Below are 27,864 nucleotides of genomic sequence, written 5' to 3' on the forward strand. Positions count from 1 at the left end.
TTCTTACTTTTGTTCATGCTTAATTAAGCATTATTATTTATTTTGTTCATACATTTCATGAACCAATTTACGCAGGTATTTATAATTTTTGATAAGAATGCACCTAAAAGGATTAAAAATGGATAAGTAGCTAACTATATGTACAAATGTTCAATGTGAATAAAAACCAATGATGAATAAATTCTACATTTTGAAATGTATCATTGAGTTATCACTATGGTTGTCAATTTGCACAATTAGCACTTTTGTTCATAAAAAATTGTGCATCATTTGGTGTGTGGAAAGGAATAATTAAATAGAGTTTAGTGCTCTTTTCAGGGTACAATTTCTTGCAATTTTATAATAGGAAAATATTTTCCTTACTAAAAAATTAAAAACTGGGAGATCTGTTGTTTACCAAATCACCAAGTTTACCAGATCTACATTGGTCATACCAATACCAGTGTCAATGATGGTCAAGGTTCTATCCTCTTTGTTCAGGATGATTTTAATGTACAGATTTTTACAGCCGTCCAATTTGCTAAGATCTGTCACACTTTCATACCTGATTTTGCGAAGTGCCTATATAAAAAAATTGATATCTTTAATTCAGATGCTAGTTTTTACATCACATTATATTTATTTATATCTTCCAATGAATTAATTTTAAACTATAAACTTAACATATTATAATTAATACTGCAATTTGCCACTAAATAACTTACCATGGTCAGGTCGAAAAATGAGAGATCCACCAGCTGATGAATCCCAAGTTATCATCCTCGTTATACTCTGATGTTACAGACACTGATGTCTGCAACTGAGCAGAGTAGAAACCTATGCCAAACTGTCCAATCATAGAGATATCAGCACCAGCCTGCAGTGCTTCCATAAATGCTTTGGTACCAAATTTGACAGTCCTCCCTAAGTTGTTTACAGTTGCCTTTGGTCATACTAATACCGGTGTCAGTGATGGTCAATGTTCTATCCTCCTTGTTTGGAATGAGACTTCCACACCTGATTTTGTCAAGTGCCTATATAAAAAATTGATATCTTTAATTCAGATGCTAGTTTTTACATCACATTATATTTACTTATGTCCTAGAAATGAACTAATTTTAAACTAGAAACTTGGTAGTTAAGATGTACTATATTACTGTACCAGCAGTCACGCTAACAAAATTATTGAGGCCCTTGATAAAACTGAAACAATCAATGACCAATCAACATGAACTAATTTTAAGCCATCAACTTCGTACTTAAGATGTATTATATTACTGTAGCAGCAGTCATGCTAACAAAATTATTGAGGCCCTCGGTAAAACTGAAACAATCTATGATCAATAAACATTTTTGCAATGAAATCAAATGATCATCACAAGGCCCCCACCATTATTTCTTGACTTCGTATAGTACCTCATTTAGTTTGCAATCTTATGTGTTCACATTCACACAGTTTGCAATCTTATGTGTTACAACACATCAAATATACTTTGTTCTTTTCTTGGCATCTAAAATAAAAATTCAAAATTTTAGCCATTTTGCGTCGTGCAATTTTCTGACCGTGTTTCAGTTATCAGATATTAAATACTGATCAACACTCATCCACTAATTTATAAACTTTGCTGTACTTCTGTACATTTATCAGTGTACAGAAATAATTTTCTCAATGCAATTGTTTTCACATTTATCTAAAAGCATTAGTTTGCTGATCATTAAAAATAAGCCAGCAGCAAAAATGAACATGACATGAATGAATTATTTTCATCTACTTCACTTATTGTGTTAAACAGAAAATAAAGCCAACACTTTAAACTATGACGAATTTGGAATTATTGTAAAAAATATTGCAAATTCACGTTAAAGACTTCAAACAGCCTCTGTTAGTGTTGAAACTCTCACCGACAACCAAGTGATTTGCGCATGCGAGCAGCAAAAACTAAATCAGAACTTTTTAGTTGAACTTTGAGAACTCGTGATGGATGTTTGAGTGAAACACGTAATCCTTATCTTTGTGTTATATATATATTTTATTCTGTTATTGTAAATTAAATATCTTATTATCTTAGAAGCCTCTCTTTCTGTGAGTAGTGTACAGATGTACTTACGAAAAACACTCCCGGATATGCCTTTGGAGAAGAAAGAAGATCGATTAAAAGGTAAGTCTTTTACCTTTTATTTTCTAAGAATTATACATTTTTTGGCATCCCTGCCAGGATGAAAGTGAATTGTTTATACTTGTTGAATTATTGAATATATATTAAACAATGACGAAATTCATCGATACACTGAAAAGGAAACGCGGCCACATAAGAGCTGCTGTTACAAAATTAATTGGCCGAATCGAAACTGAATTATCAAAAACAGAAGTGAATGCAGAGGAACTAGAAATTTCCTTAGAACTCTTAAATGAAAAATTGAATGAGTTAAAACAAATAGATGCCGCTATAGAAAAATTAATAGACATAAAGGATCTAGACCAGGAATTAAATGGTGTTGACGAATATCATGAAAGAATAACTACATTTAAATAAAAAGCTAACAAAAAATTGAAAGAAATTAATATAGAACAACAAAAATTTAGTGTGTTAAGAAGCACTGAACAGTTAAGTGAAAGTATAGAAAACGTTAAAATCGAAAATCATAATGTGAAGCTTCCTAAACTTACGATTCCAAAGTTTTATGACGAGAGCTGCGAATGGCTGACATTTTGGAACACTTTTTCATCAGCCATACACCAAATAAAACACTTGACGCTATAAGCAAATTTAATTATTTGAAATCCTTTTTGGGAGGTACTGCTTATAACACCATTGACGGTTTCGATTTAACTGAAGAAAATTACGAAACTTCAGTTAAACTCCTCACAGAAAGATTTGGAAATAAAGATGTACTGATAAACTCCCATATAGATAAATTACTGAAAATAAGACCTCTAAAGGATTCTAATGACATTTAAAATTTCTGTAAGTTATTCAATTACATACAAAAACATATTTGATGTCTTAAATCATTAAATATGACCTCAGAAACATGTGGAGCTTTATTAACACCTATTTTGCTTAAAACACTGCCTGCAGATTTGGTCGCTTCCGGAAGACCAAAGTTAAATGTTCCATATGCGGTAAAGCTCATTTGTCAATAATGTGTAACTCTCACATAAATAATTCTACAGACATTATCAGGGATGAAAATAATAAAAAAATACTGTGTTCTGACAAATAAATCTTGCATGCAGTTAGTAAATTTAGTAGTAAAACTTGGGATGGAATCGAAAAATATGTGAGAATTTTAATAGATAGTGGTTCCAGGCAATCCTACATTTCGCAGTATGCAGTTAGTATAATGAATTATAAAACCAGTGGTAAAGAACAATTAATCCATGGTTTGTTCGGAGTTATTGAAAAGAAAGAAACTCATAGTAAATATTTAATTAGATTGAGTAGTCTTAAACGTGATTATCACTGTAATTTTCAGGTTTGGGATCAGGATAAAATATGTACTGACATTCCTCAAATTCGTAGAGATACATATCTTACTGAACTGCGAAAACATGGAATTTATTTAACTGACATGCAGAATAAATCTGTGGATTTGATGTATGAAAAATCACCTTTAGAAATTCATGTTCTTTTAGGTGCAGATGTGGCAGCTTCTAACAGGGCTGCCACATCTGCAGAAAAGCTTCTAACAGAAGAAAGCTTCTAACGGCTTCTAACAGGAGAGAAAGCTTCTAACAGGGAAGGTTAGACAACTAAAATGTGGGTTATCATGTGTACACACTAGATTAGGATGGACAATGATGGGGAAAACTGAAAAGCGTGAGTTCTCTGACAGAATGAAAACTGTATTGCCACTTCATGTTAATGATGCTAAAATTTCGGATTTATGGTGACTTGACTCATTAGGAATAACGGATCCTGCTACAACCCATACAAGAAAGGAAATTAATGAAATCGCTAAAACATATTTTCGTCAGTCATTAAAGAGAGATAGTGACGGTAGATATCAGGTCTCTCTTCCTTGGATAGAAGGGCATGAGGTTTTACCTGACAACAGATTATTAGCAGAGAAAAGGTTAAAATCCTGCGCCAAAACTCTTCAGTCAAAAAACTGTCTGAAAGAGTATGAAAATATTTTTTACGAATGGGCTGAAGAAGGTATTATAGAATCTGTTGAAGATAAGAAAACCGAAAATTGTCATTACCTACCACATAGGGCTGTAATTAAGGAAAGTTTAACCACAAAGATTAGACCTGTGTTCGATGCCTCAGCGAAGGAAAGGAATGGTATGTCCTTAAATGATTGTTTAGAAAAGGGCCCAAATTATTTGGAATTAATACCAAGTATTTTAAACAGATTTCGCCTAGGTAAATACAGGGTTATCTCAGATATACGTAAGGCCTTTTTGCAAATAGGTGTCTGTCCTCGAGATAGAGACTTTCTTAGATTTCTCTGGTGGGAAGAAGGAGATTCTGAAAAATTGAAAATATATCGACATAAGCGCGTTGTGTTTGGTGTTAATACCAGTCCTTTTTTTTTCTCGCCGCCACACTGAATTATCATCTCGAGAATGTTCCTGAACATCAACAAGAGGTAGCTAAGAAATTAAGTGAATCAATGTATGTCGACAATTGTGTGGCCAGCGTTGATACTATTGAAGAACTAAACACTTTCATTAATGTGTCGAAGGAAATTATGTCGACTGCTAAATTTGATTTAAGGGGATGGTGTTACAATGAACCTAGCGGTGAAACTTTAAAAGGAAATTCTTGCAATGAAGACTCCGATAAAACCGTATCAGTTCTGGGGTTGAAATGGAATTTATCAAATGACACTTTGTCCTGTGACTTTAAAGATAGTTCTGAGAAACAGCCTGTCAGCAAAAGGAATATATTGTCAATAGTACACAGGATTTTTGACCCGATTGGATTTACAGCTCCTGTTACTCTGTTTCCTAAGCTAATGCTTCAAGAATGCTGGAAACAGAAGATTTCATGGGGTAACAATTTACCTAAAAGCATTTCTGACAAATTCGAAAGTTGGAAAAATAAATTGCACAATTTGGAAAAAATAGCTGTACCCAGAAGAATTTTTGCTGCCTTCGAAAGAATTTCTGGTTTATCTTTACACGTGTTTTGTGACGCGAGTAAATCTGCTTATGCCACATGCATATTTATGCGAAGCTGTAATGAAAATTCCGTCACACGTCAGCTCATCTCAGCTCGATCCAGAGTGGCACCTATCAAGCTGATTTCCATACCTCGACTAGAGCTCTTAGCTTGTACGATTGGTGCTAGACTGGCACTTCATGTTAAGGAAAATTTGAGACTAGAAAGCTTGCCTATTTATTATTGGAGTGATTCTATGGATGCATTATTTTGGATAAAAAAGAATGAAAACTGGGCCGTTTTCGTTCACAACAGAGTGAAAGAAATCCATACTCTAACTAATCCAAACGACTGGAATTATATTCCTGGAATGCTAAATCCAGCGGACCTCCCTTCCCGAGGATGCAGTCCGGAAACCTTAGTCAAATCGAAATGGTGGGAGGGTCCCGATTGGTTGAGAAATGATCCTGAAAAATGGCCTACCTCTGAAATTGTACTGAATTTTGACATTATATAAATGCTGAAAGAAAGAAGACAATAATTTCGGCAATTAATTCGAATGCTATGACTGAAGTTAATTTTGATAAGATTTCTTCATACAATACCATTCTAAAGATAATATCTTGGAACTTCCATTTTTTTAAAAATGTCAGACTAAGTCCTAATGAAAGAACTTTTGGAACAATTACAGCGGAAGAAATTAAAGGAGCTGAATTAACTCTTTTGAGATCAGTGCAGAGTGAATCATTTTCTGGATCAGATGACAAAAGATTACGTGTGCTTCAACCAATGATTGATTCTAACGCAATCCTTAGGGTTAAAACCAGAATTCTGAGAAGAGATAAGACAGAAAATTTTCGATTTCCTATTATTCTTCCTTCAGATCATCCTATTGTAGTAAAATTAATTAGAGCTAAACATGAAATGAACAATCTTGCAGGAGTACAATTTTTAATATCCACTTTACGAGAACAATATTGGATTTTGAAAGCACGAAAGACTGTCAAGAAAGTCATAAGAAGCTGTGTTGTATGTCAGAGGTTCGATACTAGTTCTTCGAAAACACCCAGTGCTCCTCTCCCTGAAGATCAAGTAAGAGAAGCAGCAGTCTTTGAGATTGTAGGTGTTGACTTGACTGGACCTTTGATATTGAAGGGAAATCAAAAATCATGGATAGTGATTTTTACCTGTGCTGTTTTTCACGCAGTACATTTGGAATCGATTTTCTCGCTATCAACTGAAAGTTTTCTGCAAGCGCTGAGACGTTTCATTGCTAGACATGGAAGACCCCACACCGTCTATTCCGACAACGGAACAAATTTAAAAGGAAGTGATAGATTATTCAAAAGCTTAAATTGGGAAAAATCTTAGAACAAGCTAGTATCCACAGGATCACATGGAAATTTCTTCCGCCATCAGCTCCCTGGTGGGGAGGATGGTGGGAGCGATTAATAGGAGTCCTGAAAAGAATACTTCACAAAGTTTTAGGATGATCATCTCTGAATTATGAAGAAATGATAACAATTTTGTGTGACTGTGAAGCAATAATGAATAATCGTCCATTGACGTATGTCTTGGAAGATGTTTAAGATTTATCTCCGATCCCACCTTCCATGTTTCTCCATGAGATTCGACAAATTGGAGTTCCTGATCTGGATAATATAGATGCGAAATCTTTAAACAAAAGGCTTATTTATCGACAAAAACTTTTACAAGATCTACGTAAAAGATTTCGAATCGAATATCTCGAACAGTTAAAAATTATGAACATACAAAAGCTTCACAACCTCTGAAAATAGGAGATCTTGTTTTAGTGTGCGATGATAATAAGAAGCGAACAGACTGAAACATGTAATCCTTATCTTTGTGTTATATATATATTTTATTCTGTAATTGTAAATTAAATATCTTATTATCTTAGAAGCCTCTCTGTGAGTAGTGTACAGATTCTGTGAGTAGTGTACAGATGTACTTAAGAAAAATACTCCCGGATATGCCTTTGGAGAAGAAAGAAGATCGATTAAAAGGTAAGTCTTTCTACCTGTTATTTTCTAAGAGTTAGTAACATTAAGAGTAATATCGAACATCCAACCAAACAACTGTATTCCTCAGTATCATGAGATTTTGTCCCTGTGAGTGTCACAGTGCTCAGAAGAATGGAACTCGACACTGTGCCTGTAATAGCAACGTAAATAATGAAGGACGTATTTTCTTTTAACATCTTGCAGTGTGATCTGCACAAGAAGTGCAGTATATCAGTTCCATTGCACTGAGATTTTATTGAACCCACTGCAAGACTGCATGCTACAGCAGTTTGTCCAGTATTTATTCTTATGGATAATTATGAATGTCCGCATAAACCAAAATTTCTGAATGAGTACCTCAAACATAAAAACACTGCTCACAGGAAGTGGTCATCCAATTCACCTAACTTGAATCCATGTTAAAAATCTTTAGAATGTGTTAGATGCACTGCTTTTACTAACAGGTTCCTCTAACTATGCTCAAGAAGCTTAAAAATTGAACTATTAGAAAAATGGCAGTTATTGCCTTATGACAGCTCCATATAGATTACCATTTCAAAACTTAAATAAAGGTCAGAAGTGACATCCTTCATTACGATTAGTTTTACTTCTTTACATTCTTTATAGTTAATTTTACCTACATAACATGATATAAAAAATAGAAATAAATAGTCACAAATATACCTAATTATTCACTGTTTATTACCATTTAGCAATAATGAAAAAATTGCATAATGTTAGCATAAATTTAGGTATTTTGCATAATGAAACTCGAAAGGCATACGAAACGAACGTGCGCCAAGGTATATATTGGCGAGAGAAAGTAAAGCTCGTGTGCAATGCAGTATATTTGATTTTCACCCTAGCTACTTGTACCTGGCTAAAGGTCTAATCCAGTAGTACTTTCTTCTCTTTCAGGTACGATGGCAAAGTATATTCCTGTTTATTTTTCTTATTGCATAATATAGGTAAGCCTGATGATATTTAGTACTGATGATGATTCTCTGTAAGTTATTCTTTTCAATACTTCAGTGTTTTAATGTCTGTGAAGATTATTACTTTTTGTTATGCTTAAGTTAAGCAGAATTATCCTATTTTATTAAAATAAATATTTCGTAGTTAATCTTTTGACTTATGATTCTTTAATTCTGTGCTTGAGGAAACGTACTCATTACGCCTTCAGTGCTAATGCACAACCAACAAGTGATTATGAGACTGAGAAATTGAAATTTTGTAATGTTGTAAGATTCCAGGGGCATAAAGTGTTAAAACTCTTTGTTGAAAATACTAGTTACAAAGTTTATAAGAATAATTGTAACAAGTAATAATGTCTATTCTAAAAGAATCAATTTGGATAGAAAAATTAACAGATGAAAATTATTCAGTATGGAAATTTAAAATAAAACAACTTCTAATAAAAGAAGGTTTAGATGATGTTGTATTCGAAGAAAAACCGGAAACTGATACTGATATTTGGTTAAAGAATGATCGTAAAGCTAAAGCTTTAATGTGTCTAAACATTTCGGATTCGCAAATTATCCATGTTTTACATAGTAAATCTGCAAAAGAAGTTTGGCAGAAGTTAAAATGTGTCCATGAACGTGTAAATTTAACAAATAAGTTATTTCTTCTTAGAAAACTATATTCCATTAGATATAATGAAAGTTCTAAAATGCAGGAACATATCAAAGGAGTACTAGAATTGGCTGAAAAGCTGCGTAGTATAGGTGAAGAAATTAAAGAAAATAACTTAACAGCAATACTACTATGTTCTTTACCAAATTCATACAACTCCTTAATAACTGCAATAGAAAGTAAATCGGAAGCTGAATTGTCGCTAGAATATGTTAAAAACAAACTAATAGATGAGTATTGTAGACGTGTGGAAACTAAGAAAGTTCAAAAGTACGATTCAGTTGCTTTAAAAAGTAAAAGCGAAAATAAACCAAAGTATGTTACACAATTTTGTACTTATTGTAAGAGAAATAATCATACGATAAGTGACTGTTTTCATTTAAAATGCAACGCTAGAACTTCCCCGAAAACAGATGTAAATAATAGTAAAATAAGAAATTATTCTCAAAATTATAAAAGTAATGCATGCCAAATAGCAAATACGCAAAGTGTAGAAAACATAACAAAACTTAAAGAAAATAAGTATCTTAAAAGTATAGAAACTGAAAATACACAGATTCAGTTTAATCAAGTTCTAAAAGTGGAAAATAAACATGAAAACACGCAAACGCAAGAATGGGTTATCGACTCAGGAGCCTCAACTCATATGACAAGTGATAAAAAATTTTTCTCTCAGTTAAATGACTCTAAAATTGGAAAATGTATTGTATGTACCAGGTTTAGATAGTAATTTACTTTCTGTTCAATCTGTTACCAATAAAGGTTGCATTGTTACATTTGATAGTAATAAGTGTTACATAAAGCGTAACAATATACTCGTAGCCGACGGCAACGCTCAGCAAGGTTTATATAAATTGACTGTAAACCCTATTGATGAGAAAGCATACTTAGCTAATAATGTTTCATGTTCAAATACGAACTGTATACTAAAATGGCATCAAAGATTAGGCCACAGAAATATAGATGCCATAAAAACACTTGAGAAAAATGATTTGGCAGACGGCATTAAACTTGGCAAATGCACTCATAGTGTGGAATGTTCTACTTGTGTAAAAGCGAAGCTAACTGAAACACCTTATCCCAAAACTAGTTTTAGATCTAAAAATCCACTGGATTTAGTGCACACAGATGTGTGTGGGCCAATTGAAGTCAACAGCTTAGGAGGAAAAAGATATTTTGTAACTTTCATTGATGACTATTCGCGTTATACTCAAATTTATTTTATTACTTCAAAAGATGAAGTATTCGAGAAACTTAAACAGTATGTTGCATCGACAACAAATAAATTTAGAAAGAAAATAAAGGTTCTCAGATCCGACAACGGAACAGAATACTGTAACGAAAGTACTGAAAATTATTTAAAGAAACTCGGCATTTTTCACCAAACTTCGGTTCCTTATTGTCCGGCACAGAACGGCGTCGCAGAAAGGAAAAATCGCTCTTTAATAGAAATGACTAAAGCTATGCTAATAAACTCTAAATTACTGAAAGGATTCTGGGCTGAAGCAGCAGCTACTGCTGCATATCTTCAAAATAGGTTACCAACTAAAGCCACAGATAGAACACCATATGAATTGTGGAATGGTAGAAAACCAAACTTAAGTCACTTACGAGTATTTGGCTGTACAGCATTTTACTATGTGAACAAACAAAAACGGCGTAAATTCGACAACAGAGCTGAAGAAGGAATATTCGTAGGATACGATTTACGAAGTAAGGGATACAGGATTTATGTAGGTGGAAGAAAAATAATAGTAAGTAGAACCGTTAAATTTTCAGAAAACGCGTCTTTACCTGACAAACTTGCAGAAAATAATGCTGAAGATTTAGAATTAATTCAGTTCAATAACTCGCAAGATGATGAAGAAAATAATGAAGAAACATCTCTTGGCGATGATTTTACAGAAGATTCAAAAAGTTCCGAAGAGTTAATTAAATGTGAAAAAAATTTAGAAAGAAGGGTTTCTAGCAGACCAAAGGGGTCCCACCGGAAAGATTCTCTTATAAAGCAGAAGACGAAGAATCAATCTTACTTAAAATTAAAAATCCAGAAAGCTTTGAAGAAATTCTAAACTTACCAAAACGTGAACAAGAAGCTTGGATCAAGGCTATGCAAGAAGAAATACATTCTCTTAAAGAAAATGAAACCTATAAACTTACAGAATTACCACCAGGAAAACATGCAGTAGGCAGCAAATGGGTGTTTAAGACAAAATATGATGAAACTGGTAAAAATATAAAATACAAAGCACGCTTAGTAGCCAAAGGATTTACTCAAAAATACGGCAGTGATTATGATGAAACTTTTTCACCAGTAGTGAAACACACTACGATAAGAGCTTTCTTAGCATGGGCAGCGTATAATAATGCCAAGGTACATCAACTAGATGTTAAAACAGCTTTTTTGTACGGCAACTTAAATGAAGAAATATATATGGGACAACCAGAAGGATTCGTGGTTCCGGAAGAAAGACATAAAGTTTGTAAATTACAGAAGTCGATTTATGGTCTCAAACAAGCAGCTAGGTGCTGGAATGCAGAAATTGAAAATACACTGAAGAATCTGGGGTTCAGTCAAAGCAAAGCAGATCCGTGTCTTTTCACAAAAGTGGTTCGTGATAAAAGAATTAATTTAATAGTGTATGTTGATGACATCCTAATAAGTTCTACAGAAGAAGGACTAATTCTTAAAACAATTAATGATTTAAAGAAATGTTACCAAATAACGCATTCTTGGTGAAGCTAAATATTTCTTAGGCATGGAAATAAATCGCAAGGAAGATGGAAGTTATCTCTTATCACAGAAAAATAAAATAAATCAACTTGTCAAGCAATTTCAACTTGAAGAAGCGAAACACGCTAGCACACCAATGGAAACGAACTATTATAACCTAAACAAGGAAGAAAATCTCCTAACTTCAAATGATAAATTTCGCCAAGCTATTGGAAGTCTTTTGTATATATCGTCTATCACAAGACCAGATATCACAGCTTCGACTCACATACTCAGCAGAAGGTGTAATAATCCACGTCAAAAGGACTGGAATGCTGTTAAAAGAATCATTAGATACTTAAACATGACAAAGAACCTATCCTTTCAAATTTCGTCGAGTGAAGAACCTAATATTACAGTTTATTCAGATGCTGATTGGGGACAAGATATTGAAGATAGAAAATCTACATCAGGAAGTGTTATTTTATTAGGAAGGAACTGTATTTCATGGTTTTCAAGAAAACAAACTTGTGTTTCTTTATCCTCAACAGAAGCTGAATATGTTGCACTATCGCAAGCTACGCAAGAACTATTATGGCTATTAAAATTAACAGAAGATTTCAATCTACCCCAAACTCTACCGATAAAGGTATTTGAAGATAATCAGTCTACTATAAGACTTGTAGAATCTGAAAAATTCAGTTCACGCACAAAACATATTGATACAAAAGTTCGTCATATACGCGACTTGAATAACAAAGGAATAGTGAAACTTGCTTATCTTTCAGCAGAGGAAATGGTTGCTGATATTATGACTAAACCAATTCCTAAAGCTAAATTTCAGTTTTGCAGGAATGAATTACAATTGGTATGAGTTTCATTAGCAAAACAGGGGCAATGTTAGCATAAATTTAGGTATTTTGCATAATGAAACTCGAAAGGCATATGAAACGAACGTGCGCCAAGGTATATATTGGCGAGAGAAAGTAAAGCTCGTGTGCAATGCAGTATATTTGATTTTCACCCTAGCTACTTGTACCTGGCCAAAGGTCTAATCCAGTAGTACTTTCTTCTCTTTCAGGTACGATGGCAAAGTATATTCCTGTTTATTTTTCTTATTGCATAATATAGGTAAGCCTGATGATATTTAGTACTGATGATGATTCTCTGTAAGTTATTCTTTTCAATACTTCAGTGTTTTAATGTCTGTGAAGATTATTACTTTTTGTTATGCTTAAGTTAAGCAGAATTATCCTATTTTATTAAAATAAATATTTCGTAGTTAATCTTTTGACTTATGATTCTTTAATTCTGTGCTTGAGGAAACGTACTCATTACGCCTTCAGTACTAATGCAACCCCAACACATAAAATAAAATGCATAAATTAAATGAAGCTTACATGAGAATGAGGTTCTTTTAAAACCTAGTCCCAGGGCCCTGACGTTTCGCTTGGGACCTTGTCACCGGACCCTGGGACTTGGACATCGACCTCGTCCAGGGTCGGCGCTGTAATAAAATTTTTAAATTAGAAATAAAATCTTTTAACATGAAGTTCAAGCAAAAAGTTGCATTCAGGAACATTAAAAAATTTAACACTAGAACACTAAAAACATATATATAAGCATAAAGAACAATGTATTAATTGATTTAATGCCACAAAAATTTGGCAATATGCAATAAATAAGACTCGGGAAGGTTTTTTTAAATGCAGGACAGCTCTCCAATTATCCAGAGTGCCAATCCTTTCCATGGCATGGAAAATTAAAATTAGATGGCAATTCATTGACAAGCTGTAATTTTTCCCACTATTTAATGGCACTTTATTTTAACATGCAAATTATTATTGCCTTATAATGTAACAGCTCAGCCTAACGTAATCACATATTATCCCTTCAAACATAACACTGTTGCCAAGCAGCATAATTTAACACCAAGTACAGATAAGGATGACGTTATAATATCTGTGCTTTCATTTGATGTAAGCATAATTTTCGATGAGCCCCCTTTTGTTTTACAAAATTAGCTCTAGAAATCCATTAGTGACTGCATTCTATTTCTTAAACAGACGGTTGACAAAATGTTAATAGATTGGGACAGTTGCTTGCAGGAATACTAAACAAAGCTTTCAGTAAAATCAGAAGGCCCAACAAAATAGTAGAAATCGATGAAAGCCTTTTTACAAAGTAGGTCAAATACTATCGCAGCAGTGATTATTTGGAGAATTATGCAATGGGACTTACATATGTTTTATTATAAGAGTTGCCAGGGCTCTTCTCGGGTGTTATGGGGCCCTAGGCAAAACATAGAAAAGCCCCCCTCCCTGAGACTGTGAAAATTGACTGAAAGGCATGCTTTCCAGAAGAGAAAAATTCATTGGCATGCGTAATGTATGCAGTTCGTCGGAAAATGCCACTAGTCTGGACATTTCCTGACCTTTCGTGGACGCCGCGGGAAGACATAAATGGGGATTTTATCACTATATATGTCATACATAATATTATATGAATATGCCTGAAGAATCTACTCTATTGTGTAATGATGATGCAAGTAACTTAGTATTACCTAATATAGCATTATAGGCTAGTATGCAATTAATTCAAACCTTAATGTAAAAACACTTTGTATCAGGGCTTAATTTCTAAAATTAGATGTGCCGAAGCCCTATGCAAGGCCATCAGGAAAGAGGAACAAAAGTAAATAAATAAATATAAAGGCCCTTAAAAATCATTAATAATTAAAAAATTAAAGTTAATTATTACCAGATTAATAAATTATTAAATAAGTATTAATAATTTTTAATTAATATTAACAATAATTATTCCTATTGTTATTTAATTAATAATTATTGTTCAATTAATTAATGATTAATTATTATAATTCATTAAAATAATAAAAGAGTAAAGTAATTAAATGATTAGAATTAAATAAAATGTACAGAGCTAAATTAAAATTAATAAGCGATTTTTAATATTCTTTTGCTACAAATAAAATTTTCGAGATCAGATTTCTACTGAAATTGTTCTTTATCTGCATACAAGAAGTGCCGGACCCTTATTATTTAGGGTTCCAGTGCACTCCGTCTAGAATTATGATTTATCCCCAAAACTAAGAAGTACAGGAGGCAGGCTCTGGCACAATTTAAGTGCTGCCTTGTATATGTGCATGTAAATGTATAATAATTATTTTATTTGTATACCTACATCATGTTACAGGACTCAGGAAACTGAGTATCACCTAATTTATTATGTACATGTATGTAAGCATTGGAGCCCGATATGCAATTCAAACCTTAATGGGAAAACACACTGTGTAATTTTATTCTTGCAAAATCTTTTATTAAGTCTGTATAATCAAGATTGTCGATGACTTTGTGCTCGATTGATATTAACGCTCTTGCGTCATGCTTGTTTGCTGGTCACTTCATAGTCAGCTTGAGCTTTGAAAAGCTGCATTCAGCAGACGTGACAGTTACTGGAAATGTCAAAGTGACAAGCAATGCAACAGAGACGTTTGGGAAAGAATCTAGCAAAATGTTCTCGTATATGAACTGCAGACTTTTAAAAGCACCAGTACTTTGTTGCACTAAACCTGGTAAGTTGCCCAATTCAGCACATATATCATGAGCATCAACATTCAACCCAGTAATTTCATCTGTTAAGATATCGCTGAAAACATCACAACACTTCATCAGGTCAGTTTCGCCCATTTGCTGAATTATGGTTGGCATGTTTAGCATATTTAGCCGATATTTTGGGAAAGTTACATGAATAAAATTTAGGATAGCAAGGACAATGTGTTAATTTATTTACCAATAAATGCACTGATAAAAAACTCGAGCTAATAATTTAAGAAATATATAATAATATTTTAAACATTTTACCATATTTTAGAAAATTTTCTAATCGAAAATAATTTGAAATAAAAGAATTAATGTCTGACATTAAAAGTAATTGTTTTTCATTGATAAATAATCTCAACATGTATTTTCCCAAGGATTATGAAAAAGAAAATTTTGCTCAAATGTACCTGAAATTTTATCTCGTTTGGAAAAAGAACAATTGAGAGAAATTTTCTGTGGTCAAACTCTAACTGAAGATTTCAAAAATAGCACATTTGTTAACTTTTGGCTGAACTGAAAAAAAGAATTTAAAGGCATTTTCAAATAAAGCTATTAAATTTATACCGCCTATTTATTATGCACAACCTATTTGTGGGAACAAAGATTTTCTTCCATGTTAAATTTGAAAAATAGATACAGAATAAAATCATAAGTGGATCCTAATTTATGGTTAAAAACTAAGTAAAATAAGACCAGGCATAAAGAGATTCAAATATTTTAAGCACAGCCAAATTTCAGACTAAATTTTAAAATTAAAGCTATTAGAGGAAATTTTGATAATTAAAATCATAACCAATTTTTAATCTAATATTTCTTATGTGTGCATATGAAATACATACAGCCAATAGGGCCAATAGGTACATAAGTTTTTCAGTTTTTGTTTAGATGGTACACGTTAGTGAAAAGCTTGAGAACCACTGAATAAACACAAACAGATGATCGATTTTAAATAATAAACTTTCAATCACAACAATTACTCATCATAACTACTCCTTAAATCAACACCGAAGATATATGAGTCGGAGAATAAATCAGACCAAGCGCAGCAGCGATGGAGCATTAAGTGTTTCTCACGCATCTTGAAAATATCCGTTAAAGCTAGAAATTTGGGCATGCAGTTGGCGAGTAACAAAAACAAGTTCCTTCAGTATCTCCACACTTCAAACAAACGACACTTAACTAACTTTTGGAAATTACAGCTAGGTACTGATGTCTACTAAAACCACTGAAACTAAATAACTACGTATGATAAATCAATAAAACTTACAGGCGGTTTGCGCCGAGGCGGAAGGCGCCGACGCCGACTGGAACTCACAGACTCCTGCAAAAGAAACAAACATATTTAGAAGCTTTTAATAGTTTAGTGCACATATTCTAAATATTTCTTACATTCGAATCAGGTAGGGAAAATCTTGAGATAACTGTACACCAGTTTTTAGGAGGTACGGACATTAAATAGAATTAATCTAAATTATAAAAAACTATGAGTTGTTGCATGTGAATTTCTAAGCTTCTTCAAACAAATCTGTGTATGTTGGATTTTGAAAGGGGAATGAAAACTGGAGTCTGATGAATGGGACATTACTTTGATACTGTTTTCAATACTCATTCTGTATTACTACACCACTCAAATTAAGCATGAAGCATTCAAATAGGAAACACACCTGGAATTCTGCATGCTTTAAATTGAAATATATTGTGTTAAAGAGGTACCAGATATATATCCATGAGATCAGTGCAGAAAAAAGACCTATAGATTTTTTTATAAGCAGTAAATAATCAAGAAAAATATCCTTCGTGTCTTTCATGTTTAATTTTTCTACTCTTTAAATATTACACTGTAGAGGATGAGAAAGGCAGTTCCGCGAACAACTCATTATGTCAGTCATCACTTAAAGTCTGATATGGGGCATAAACTCTGTTAGAACATGGAACAAAGTTAAATCATTTTCCAAGCTGCTGACAGCTAGCTTCACAACAGTGTAAGATATTTTCTTGACCTGAGATATTTTCTTGACTTGATGTAAGTCCTATGGACTGACATTTTTATGCATCTTTAGAAGAAATTATGAGGCTATTATTTTATGTTTCTTTACTGCTACATTTTGCTATAGTATGAAGAACTTACCCATAAATGTCTCAAAATTATCTTCTATAAAAAGAAATGATTCATTGCAATAACCATAAAAGGTGTTACTTAATTTTTACATTATTTAAACATTTACACATATAATGCTCCCCGAAAAGGCATTAACTTCAACTGGTAAATTAAAACTAAAAACAGATGTCTAATAAAAGTTCCTACACTAAGCTGACTACTGATAAAAAAAAGCTAATAACCAAGTTAAATAAAATTTTAAGAAAAACTTCAATTGAATTATGAATTTGAATGACAGATACTTAATCATTCTCTTTATAATATATATGAAAATTCACAAAACTTACGTTAAGTGCGCAAGGTGGTGCAGGTGGAGGAGATGGAGGAGGAGGTGGAGGAGGAGGTGGAGGTGGGACAGTTGATGCCACATTCTGTAAAAGCAAAACAAACATACTTAGAAACTGTCAATACTTAGTAACACATATTCCAAGTATTCCTTAAAATTTACAATCGGATGTCAAACATCTTGAAAAAGCAATATGAGAGTTTTTATGAAATACTGAAATCAAGTAAAAACTAATATAAATTATCAAACAGTTCCGTTTTGCCGGATGTGAATTTTCAAGCTTTCACAGACCTTTTTTTTTTTACAACTGCAGCTACATCTTGCTGGTGCTGTTTTCCATTCCACACAGGAGGTCAAAATAAAGTTGATATGTTTTTGGACTCGCAGTCATCAAGTTTCTGGGCCAAAGGTTTTGAAAAACTACCAAAACATTGGCATAAAATAATGGATTTAGGTGGTGGTTACTATCTGCACTAAAGACACCGCTGTCATGTTTTTTTAATGCAATTAAGAACGTTTTTTTGATGAAAACTTTCTTTAAGATCAGGCACATTTCAACAATATAATTCCATGACAATACTATAAGAAATGAAATTCTGAAATACTGTACGAAACATATATTATATGACATTTGAAACATTTACTATATAACTGAGAAAATATAATTGCTATTGCAACACTGAAATAAGAGCAAGAAAACAATACTTAAAAGAACAGCAGCAATCATTTAACATAGTACCAGACATTTCCAAATATAAGCCGACCTGCATACAATCCAGACTTTGCAAAAATTCAGTCAAAATTGAAGACACATATGTGCAAATTTTAAATCTTTCAGATGCATTCCTTATTAAAAATAATATGATGTGAACACGACTCTCTTGTATGGAGTATTTATACACACTTTTAATGCATTTCAATTTATACTTAATTCCTCAAATTTGAGATATATTTTCATTCATTTAATTCAGTTCTCACTCCGTGACAAGAGAAAAATATGTAAAAACTCAAAATTCCTTCATTAAAAATTGAAAAATATGAAAAAACATAAATTTCATTTGTCTTACCCGAAATGGCATCCCTGTCCCACAAGCTCTCGTCATCGACCTCGTGACTGGGCAGTGCTGAAACAAAAATTTTTAATTAGAAATATAATCTTTGGAAATTCAAGCAAAAAGTTTCATTCATAAACAATAAAAAATTTGGCAGCATACAATAAATAAAACTGGACATAGTTTGTCAGCTCTTTGGTTACCCAGGTAACCAACCCTTTGAGAATTAAAATTGAGGCATTGAGAATTAAAATTAGACGGCAATTCATTCACAAGCTGGCAAAAGTTTTCACTATTTACTAATATTTTATTAACTTTTTTCTATTATTAGCAAGCAGATTATTATATCTTAACTAAGTAAGCTTTTGTTTGTGGGAAAGAAGCATAAAAACATAAAGGGGGGGGAAACTTGATCAAAGCCACAGATTTCATAACCCTCCAATGTCACAGTATTTGCTTATAAAGGATAATTTTAAGTTTTAATGTTTTGGCAACAATGATATTTTTTCTTAGATTGTAAAAGATTGAGTTAACAAATGTGTCTGGCATCTAGAGAGATTGTTATGATTTTGATAAACAGTGTAAGGCTTGTTGTGATTAATCTCATAAAGTGTTCTCTTTATGTATTAGTATAATGTGTTTTTTTATGAGAAGTACATAATTCTTAGAAAATATAATCTACATGCCAACTTCACACCAACACGACAACAATAGAAAACGTAACTATTTTATGACAGTTATAGCATACATATAGAATTATAAATATCAGGTTTTTAAGAAAAGTTTCCCGCCATTGCAAATATCATCTGTGCCATCAGTTTGCATTGGCATATTTAATCATATTTTGTCGTACAATTTTTCGCATTTGAATGAAAGAGACTTGCTTTAGTATACTGTGTTGTGAAATACGTAAAAAAATATCGTTATCATTAAATACAAGGAGCATAAAATGCTACCGGATTAGAACCATCATTTACGTTCAATTCTGTTGAAAAAACTTACTTGAGGCACTGGGCTCAAAGACTCCACCCTCTTCCTCTTCTTCCTGTTGCCCTATAAAAGTAACAAATATATTTAGACACAACTATAAGAATACTTAACGCACATATTACAAATATTTCTTACATTTATAATTACATATGAAAACCTTGAGATTACAGCATGTCATTTATGTTTATGCTGCTATATTAAGATTCTATTTGAAAGTAAATGAAATTTCAAAATTTTATTAAATTTACCTTCTCAATTTTCGAAAAGCATTTTGATGTCATAATGGTAACTGCCTACAAATCATAAAATCACACATTTGTACTGCCATTTCAAAACTGAGTTTCTTTTACTAAGAGAATGGCATGCAAAATACATACCTCAATCACAAAACTAAATAAAACAAATGAATTCATAATTTTAAATAAATAATGTTAAACTATTAGAATCTATAAAAGCAACATTTTGAAAACTCCCACCACATAGAATTATGCAGTTTTTAATTACAGTTAAAAACATGATTCCATAATCTTCGAGATAAGTATGTTCAAGGTATGATGGAAATTGTTAAGATTTAGTTTCGTATAGCCAACATTATTTTTCAAAATATGTTGTGAAATACAATATATGTAAACTTTTACAATGGAAATATAAACAGAATAAATATTGTGGAAAAATAATTACTTCTTAAGGATCTGCATACATTTGCAGAACCTTACTACATATTAACATACTGTAGAAATACACTTATTTTGGATAAAATGAGATGCTGTATGGATTCTAAAGAAAAAAATTTAGCATCTAGCAGTTTAGACACACAAATTTGTAGAAATCCCCATTAATGATGCTTCAGGTTTCTAAACAACATGTACAGTTAAACTCTACTTTTGTGGTCACACAGAGAGATATTTATACAAAAAATGGAATAGTATTGAAGATTAATGCAGTTTTAGCGTCAAAAATTCAAATTCACATTGGTGTGTTTAATATATTTTGTCAAACAATTTTGGGCATTAAGAGTGTGTTGTGAAATATGTAAAAAAAAATATTGTTCTCATTAAATAAAAGGTGTCTAAAATGCTGCCAGATTAGAACCACCATTTACTTCCAATTCTGCTGCAAAAAATAACTTACTTGAGGCATTGGGACAGGAGACTCTGTCCTCTTCCGCTTCTTCCTATTGCCCTATAAAAGTAGGAAATATATTTAGAAACAACTAACAGAATAGTTACTGCACATATTACAAACATTTCTAACATTTGCAATCACATATCAAAACCTGGAGATATTTAATCATTCTTTTTTAAATATATATAAAGATACACAAAACTTACTTCAGGCAGGCAAGGAGGTGAAGGAGGGGATGCAGAAGTTGGGGATGCCACACACTGTAAAAGTAACAAATATATTTAGAAACTTTCAATAGTTAGTGCACATATTACAACTATTTCTCACATTTACAAACTATAAAAAATATGATGTGTACACCACATGACTTCCTTGTACGGAATCTTAAATTATACGCATTTTTTCTTACATTTCATTTAAACTTACTAGATTAAATTAAACTTACTTCGCCGACAGCGCATGAACCACAATAGAATAAATGCATTCTTTAAAATTCACTTTGTTTACCATAGCAACACTCTGGCGCTAGATTTACTTAACAGTATTATATTTCGTTCATAGTATAACTCAGAATGCACAAAATTTATATCATTTAAAGAATTATCTAATCGTTGCCACATGTTCTATTCAAATACTATAGTAAAGCTAGAATGACGTATAAAATAAATTAAGCAAACAAAACAAAAAAGAAACAGTTTTTCACAGACGATTGAGTATTTCTCATTCAATTAATTCAGTTCTCACTTCACGAGAAGGCAAAAATACATAAAAACTCAAAATATCTATATTAAAAATTACGAAGTAAATCTTAAAAACTTATTTCCTCGAAAAAATTATAGAAAGGATTAAGCATGATTTAATTCGCAATAATAAATGAAGGCGTTATCTTTGTTGTTGCGAAGCTAAGTTTCTCTAGATTGGCAACAAATCCACTAACCTGCTGTTTCAAATGTAAACAAGCAATGGCACTTAAACAATTTTAAAATTGTTGATAATTCTAAAAATATTGCATGCAGATTTACTCAAGGCATAAAAACTTTAACCGGAAGATAAGAACAACATAATTCAATCATTTTTAAAGCAAATAATGTATAATTTACAAACATATAAGAGTAAAGAAACTGAGATCACTGAGCCGGGTAACAGAGTGGATATATATATAAATATATTTATATACATTTGTTGCGGCCGATTGCAACCAAAATACGAGATGCACATCTACATGTTATAGCAGTCCTATATACAAAATTTCAACGTTCTGAGGCTACTCGTTTTTGAGTTATGCGAGATACATATGTACGTACAGAAGCAACGAAAAATTCTCTTCAGAATTCATTTTAAAGCAGTTTTATAATTTTTTTGAAGGAAAAGAGTGTTTTATTCTGTCCTTACATACAGATATCACGGAAATACATTGTTAAATTGCATTTGAAAGAGGTCAAAATGGGATATTTTCATTGAAATATGTTGCCTGAAAATTTTCGTGATTACTTCCTTTTTACTTCGTACAGGGAAGTAAAAACCTTGAGATAACTGTATGACAGCCACGGGCAACTGGGTGCCTGCGAATCATTTAACATGTGCCACCTCTTTGCGATCACAATAAAAATGTTTTAGTTTTCAATAAAATTCTACATGAAAGTGTTCTTAATTTTAATGAAATAGGAATTGCACAGATACCAGCACAAAGCGAAATGTGACCGATCTCTTTTTCTATGTGCATATATCCAAATCCTTCTAAACTTTTCAAGTTGCAATATCTAAAATCCTAAAGAAATATTACCCTTGCCAATTCTGTAACATTAAAAAGGCAGAAATATTTTGAAAAAAAAAATCAGAGGGAAAAAGTATAAAATCAATTTTATAGAGAAAACTGGACTACATGGGTTCTAAAGCGGAAAGCATTTATTGTCTTGTTAATTTTTCAGATTCAAAATATTGCATAATAAGTTGCTATAATCAAAAGTATTGTCACTTTATATGATAGCAAAAAATACAAATGTTTCATTTTAATGTTATTTTTTAAATACAATTTCAATATATTAGCATTATTTCAATGAAATTCATCAATGATATATTTTAAAAAAATATCGTCGAAAAATTACCAAATTTCCGAATTAAAAGTTTTCTACAGAAAATAATCTTAAAATCGACAAAATGTTCATAAGTCGCCAAACTTGGAACCGTTCAATTAAGAATTCACATTCCCAAACATAAAAAGTTGTTTAGAGCTCTTCATTAGAAAAAATGAAATAATTTCAAAAAGCATGCGTTTCACTTCTTGCTTAGAAACTTGAGTATCCCACCGTTTATATTAGAAATAGGAACAAATTATAATCCATGAACCTATTCACCCATTCAAAAGATAACTATATATCTCAGTGAAAGGCCAAAATATTTATTCAAAGTACTATTTCACATTCAAAATGGCAGTCCTGAAAACCAACAAATTTCAGATGATTAAAATTAAAGACCTCTTGCCAAATTTGGTTGAAATTAAGAACTTTTAAGGACTCTTAAGGACCGTACAAACCCTGGAGAAACATTCATGTGCACATATGCAAAATAATATATTTCCCTCCTAACTTTATTAAGAACGTTTTTTTAATGGAAAACTCCTTACAACCAGACACAATTCAGCAATTCCATGACAATACTAGAAGAAATGAACTTATGAAATATTGTACGAAATACAGATTATATGATATATGAAATAGTTACTAGGCAAAAATAAATGACAACAGAAAGTAGAATTGCTATTGCAACAGTGAAATGAGAGCAAGAAAACAATACATAAAGCAACAGCAGCAACCATTTAACAGACTACCAAACATTTCCAAATACACTGGTTTATCATAAATAAGGAAAAATTAAAAAAATCATGATTACTGAAAATGTTACATTTAGAATTTAATGAAACTTACTCACAATATACAACACATAGTAAGGTATCAAATAACATAAAAAGAAATTATCAGACAAATATGGTAGTATAGAAATTAGTACACGTATAAAATGAACAAATCGAAGATGTCAGTTTGCTATGCCTTCAGTATGGAATATGATCGCCTCTAGAAGCAATACAGCGATGTGTGATGCTTTCAATTACGCGGTCTATCATTTCCATAGGAAGCGAGAGCCATTGCTCTTACAAAGCAGTTGCAAGCGCGACAAGAGTCTGAGGGGGCAGATTGAGAGCAGCTAGATGTCTCCCTAAAGCATCACATATGTGCTCGATAGGATTCAAGCCCGGGGATTGAGCTGGCCAATCCATGCACATAATTGTTTCCTGTTGAAGATAATCATCTATGATGTGAGCCCTGTGTGGTCTTGCGTTGTCGTCCTGCAACAGGAAAGCATCACCTATTGCCTCAGAATATGGGCACACATAATCATCAAGGTTTCATCTCTATAAATCTGAGCATTCACGGTTCCCCTTGTAAAGACATGGAAGTCTGTGTGTCCACCCAAAAAGATGCCATCCCAAACATAGACACTGCCCCTTCCATATGCATCTCTTTCACTGACGTTTGACAGATAATGGGTTCTAGGTTCTCTCCATATCAAATAACGCCTACTATCCCTTTCTAGACTAAACCTGGACTCATCCGTAAAGAAAACCGCCCTCCATTGATCAAGCTTCCAGTGGACATGTTGTAGTGACCACTGAAAACGGTTCCTCCTATGGCAAGACGTGAGCGGCACGCAAATAGTTGTTCGCCTCGCATACAGACCACCTTCGTGAAGCCTTCTACGCACAGTTGACGTTGACGCCAACCTTCCGGTGTCTGCAGCAAGGGAGGATCTAAGAAGAGTCGGAGTAGCGGTTCTATTCCTGCTTGCACATAATGTCGAATATCGGTCATCGGCGCTCGTCGTAGCAGTTGGCCGTCCTTGGCTGAACCTCCTAGATGCCGAATCTGTGGTTTGAAATTGCCTCCAAAGTCTATGAACCACAGAAGGACTCACATTTAACCATCTGGCCACTTTTGTTTGACTTTGTCCTGCCTCTAGTCTCCCAATGGCTCTCCATCGCAGTTCTGCAAGCAGACGATGCCTGGAGGTCATTGTTACGAATTGGCTATCTCAGATTTCTGATGTCACTGTCACAGTGAAATATGTGAGCTTGCTCTCAAACATGGACTTTTATGCTCCTCACAGATGAGGTATTCCGAAAGCAGCACCACTAATTTGCATATCGCAGTTTTACTCGGCAACACATTCAAATTTTACATGGTTTGGCTTATTTTTGCAAATTTTACACAGTTTGGCTTATTTTTGAGGGAGTTATCGCTATTTTTGTGATTTTTCCTTAATTTATGATAACCAGTGTATAAGCCAACCTGTAGATAGGCCAAGATTTTTTGTAAAAACACAATCAAAACTGAAGACACATATGTGCAAATTGCATCATAAATCAAGTTACATGACAAAAACAGCAAAATTCCTTCCCTGGCCTTTACCTGCACAACGTTTACCACAGATATACATACTTCCAGTTACAAAAATATTTTGACCCAAATATTCATGTTTTGGCCTTTTTAAATATAAAACATTATAACTTACAAAATATAACATTCTATACATTTTTCTGCCTTTTCTATTTAAGGAAAATCCTCATAAGAAATTCTGATGTGGACACCAAATGACTTTCTCATATAGCATATTACAGTATACACATTTTTTGCTACATATCATTTAAACTGAATTCCTTCAATTTGAGATATATTTCTCATTCAATTCAATTCTCACTTCGCGGCAACGCAAAAGTACATAAAAACTCGAAATATTTCCATTAAAAATTGAAAAATATGAAGCAAATTAAATTACATAAAATTAAATTTAATTAAATTTGTCTTAAAATTAATGATGCCCTCGTCCCAGGGACCTAACTTTGTGGCCTGGTCACTGGGACCTCATCACTGCCCTGATGACTCGCTGTAACAAAGCTTTTAAATAAGAAATAAAATCTTTTATATAAGTTATCTGGAATGGAACTATCATGACTAAAACAATTATTTAATTCTAGTTCTGTTGTAAACAATATATATGAAGATGTACAAAACTTACTTGGGACGGGAATGATGGCAGTGGTGTAGCGAGCGGGGAGCAAGGGGGTGTATGCTGCCTCGGGCGCTCCTCACACAGGGATGCCAAATGATCCCCAAACAAAAACCTCATAACATCACTTTGTTCGGGGGGATGCCAAAAAGGCATTTTGCTTGCTTCTCCACCGAATGATGGACCCGGATATGAGGAGGTGGATGGTGTGGAGAAAATCCTGCTTTTCTTTTTGTTGCCCTATAAAAGTAACAAATGTATTTAGAAACAACTATTAGAATAGCTAGTGCACATATTACAAATATTTCTCACATTTACAATCACATATCAAAACCTTGAGATTACAGCATGTCATTTATATTTATGCTGCTATGTTGAGATTCTATTTGAAAGTAAATGAAATTTAAAAAATTTATTAAATTTAATTTCTCTCAAAGTTTAGAAAAGCATTTTGATGTCATAATGGTAACTGCCCATAAATCATAAAATCACACATTTGTATGGCCATTTCAAAAACTGAGTTTCTTTTACTAAAAGAATGGTATGCAAAACACATGTCTGGATCACAAAACTAAATAACAGAAATGAATTCAAAATTTTAAATAAATATCGGTAAACTATTACAATCTATAAAAGCAACATTTTGAAATCTCCCACCACATAGAATTCTGCAGTTTTTAATTGCAGTTAAAAACATGATTGCATAAACTTCGAGATAAGCATGTTCAAGGTATGATGGAAATTCTTAAGATTTAGTTTTGTATAGTCAACAATATTTTTCAAAATATGCTGTGTCCAATATATAGAAACATTTACAATGTAAAAAATATAAGCAGAATAAATATTGTGGAAAAATAATTACTTCTTAAGGATCTGCCTTACTACATATTAACATACTGTAGAAATACACTTATTTTGGATAAAATGAGATGCTGTATGGATTCTAAAGAAAAAAATTTAGCATCTAGCAGTTTAGACTCAAATGCACAGATTTGTAGAAATCCCTATTAATGATGCTTCAGGTTTATAAACAACATTTACAGTTAAACTCTACTTTTGTGGTCACCCAGAGAGATATTTATATAAAAAATGGAATAGTATTGAAGATTAATGCAGTTTTAGTGTCAAAAATTCAAATTCACATTGGTGTGTTTAATATATTTTATCAAACAATTTTTGGCATTAAGAGTGTGTTATGAAATATGTAAAAAAATATCGTTCTCATTAAATACAAGGTGTCTAAAATGCTACCAGATTAGAACCATCATTTACTTCCAATTCTGCTTCAAAAAATAACTTACTTGAGGCATTGGGACAGGAGACTCTGCCCTCTTCCGCTTCTTCCTATTGCCCTATAAAAGTAACAAATATACTTAGAAACAACTAACAGAATAAATAGTGCACATATTAAAAACTTTTATTACATTTACAATCACATATCAAAATCTAGAGATTGCTGCATGCAAGTTTTATGAGTATATTGACCTGACGTAAAACTAACATAAAGTATGAAAAAATTAGTAGTTGCTGGAAGTGAATTTTTCGAGTTCAAAAGTTTTGTGTGCATTTACGTTGAGCCATGCATGTCAAATTTTGTTATACTATACTATATTATGTAGAACTTAAGACCCCAAAATAATGAATTAAATAGAATTGACTAAAGATTTATTACTTTTGAAATTTATCTGCTAAAATTTCAGATTCCACACAAAAATGATACTCTATGTGTCATTTACATCAATGTTGTTATATTGGGATTCTATTCAAAAGTAAATTAAATTAATTTCAAAATTTTTAGCAAATATATTTTCTCTCAAATTCTAAACAAAGTATTTTGATACTTTTTTAATTCAATTTTGTGCTTAATCTTTCTCGTCTTCAGTTATTAAAGCTGTAGAGGATGAGAAAGTCAGTTCCACGGATGACTCATTATGTCCATAAAAGGAATGATTCCTTGCAAAACCATAAAAAGAGTTACTGTACTTTACAATATTTAAACATTAACCTAACAAAATAATACTTCCAATAAACAAGACTTAATTTCAGATGGGAAATTAAAACTAAGCACAGATGTCTACTAAAAGCTCGTACGCTAAGCTGACTACTAATA

General features: G+C 32.5%; 1 protein-coding gene across 1 annotated transcript in view; it reads right to left on the reverse strand.

Moving 5' to 3' along the window:
- Window positions 1-27,102, reverse strand: part of LOC146997878 (uncharacterized) — a 110,493-nt gene extending 83,391 nt beyond the window's left edge. The window contains exons 1-11 of the mRNA XM_085816242.1: window positions 27,056-27,102; window positions 25,764-25,994; window positions 20,900-20,953; window positions 20,700-20,750; window positions 19,581-19,631; window positions 18,594-18,650; window positions 17,528-17,611; window positions 16,350-16,403; window positions 12,863-12,969; window positions 705-1,013; window positions 364-561 (exon numbers count right to left, since the gene is read on the reverse strand). Of these exons, the coding sequence (XP_085672368.1) occupies window positions 12,880-12,969; window positions 16,350-16,403; window positions 17,528-17,611; window positions 18,594-18,650; window positions 19,581-19,631; window positions 20,700-20,750; window positions 20,900-20,953; window positions 25,764-25,994; window positions 27,056-27,064 (681 nt within the window). The 5' untranslated portion in view covers window positions 27,065-27,102 and the 3' untranslated portion in view covers window positions 364-561; window positions 705-1,013; window positions 12,863-12,879. The remainder of the gene's footprint in view (window positions 1-363; window positions 562-704; window positions 1,014-12,862; window positions 12,970-16,349; window positions 16,404-17,527; window positions 17,612-18,593; window positions 18,651-19,580; window positions 19,632-20,699; window positions 20,751-20,899; window positions 20,954-25,763; window positions 25,995-27,055) is intronic.
- Between the last annotated feature and the right edge of the window lie 762 nt (window positions 27,103-27,864).

This window comes from Stegodyphus dumicola, chromosome 4, assembly GCF_044657685.1.
Source record: "Stegodyphus dumicola isolate Sdum_Otavi_A_Nest chromosome 4, ASM4465768v1".
In the NCBI taxonomy this organism is placed as follows: Eukaryota; Metazoa; Arthropoda; class Arachnida; order Araneae; family Eresidae; genus Stegodyphus; species Stegodyphus dumicola.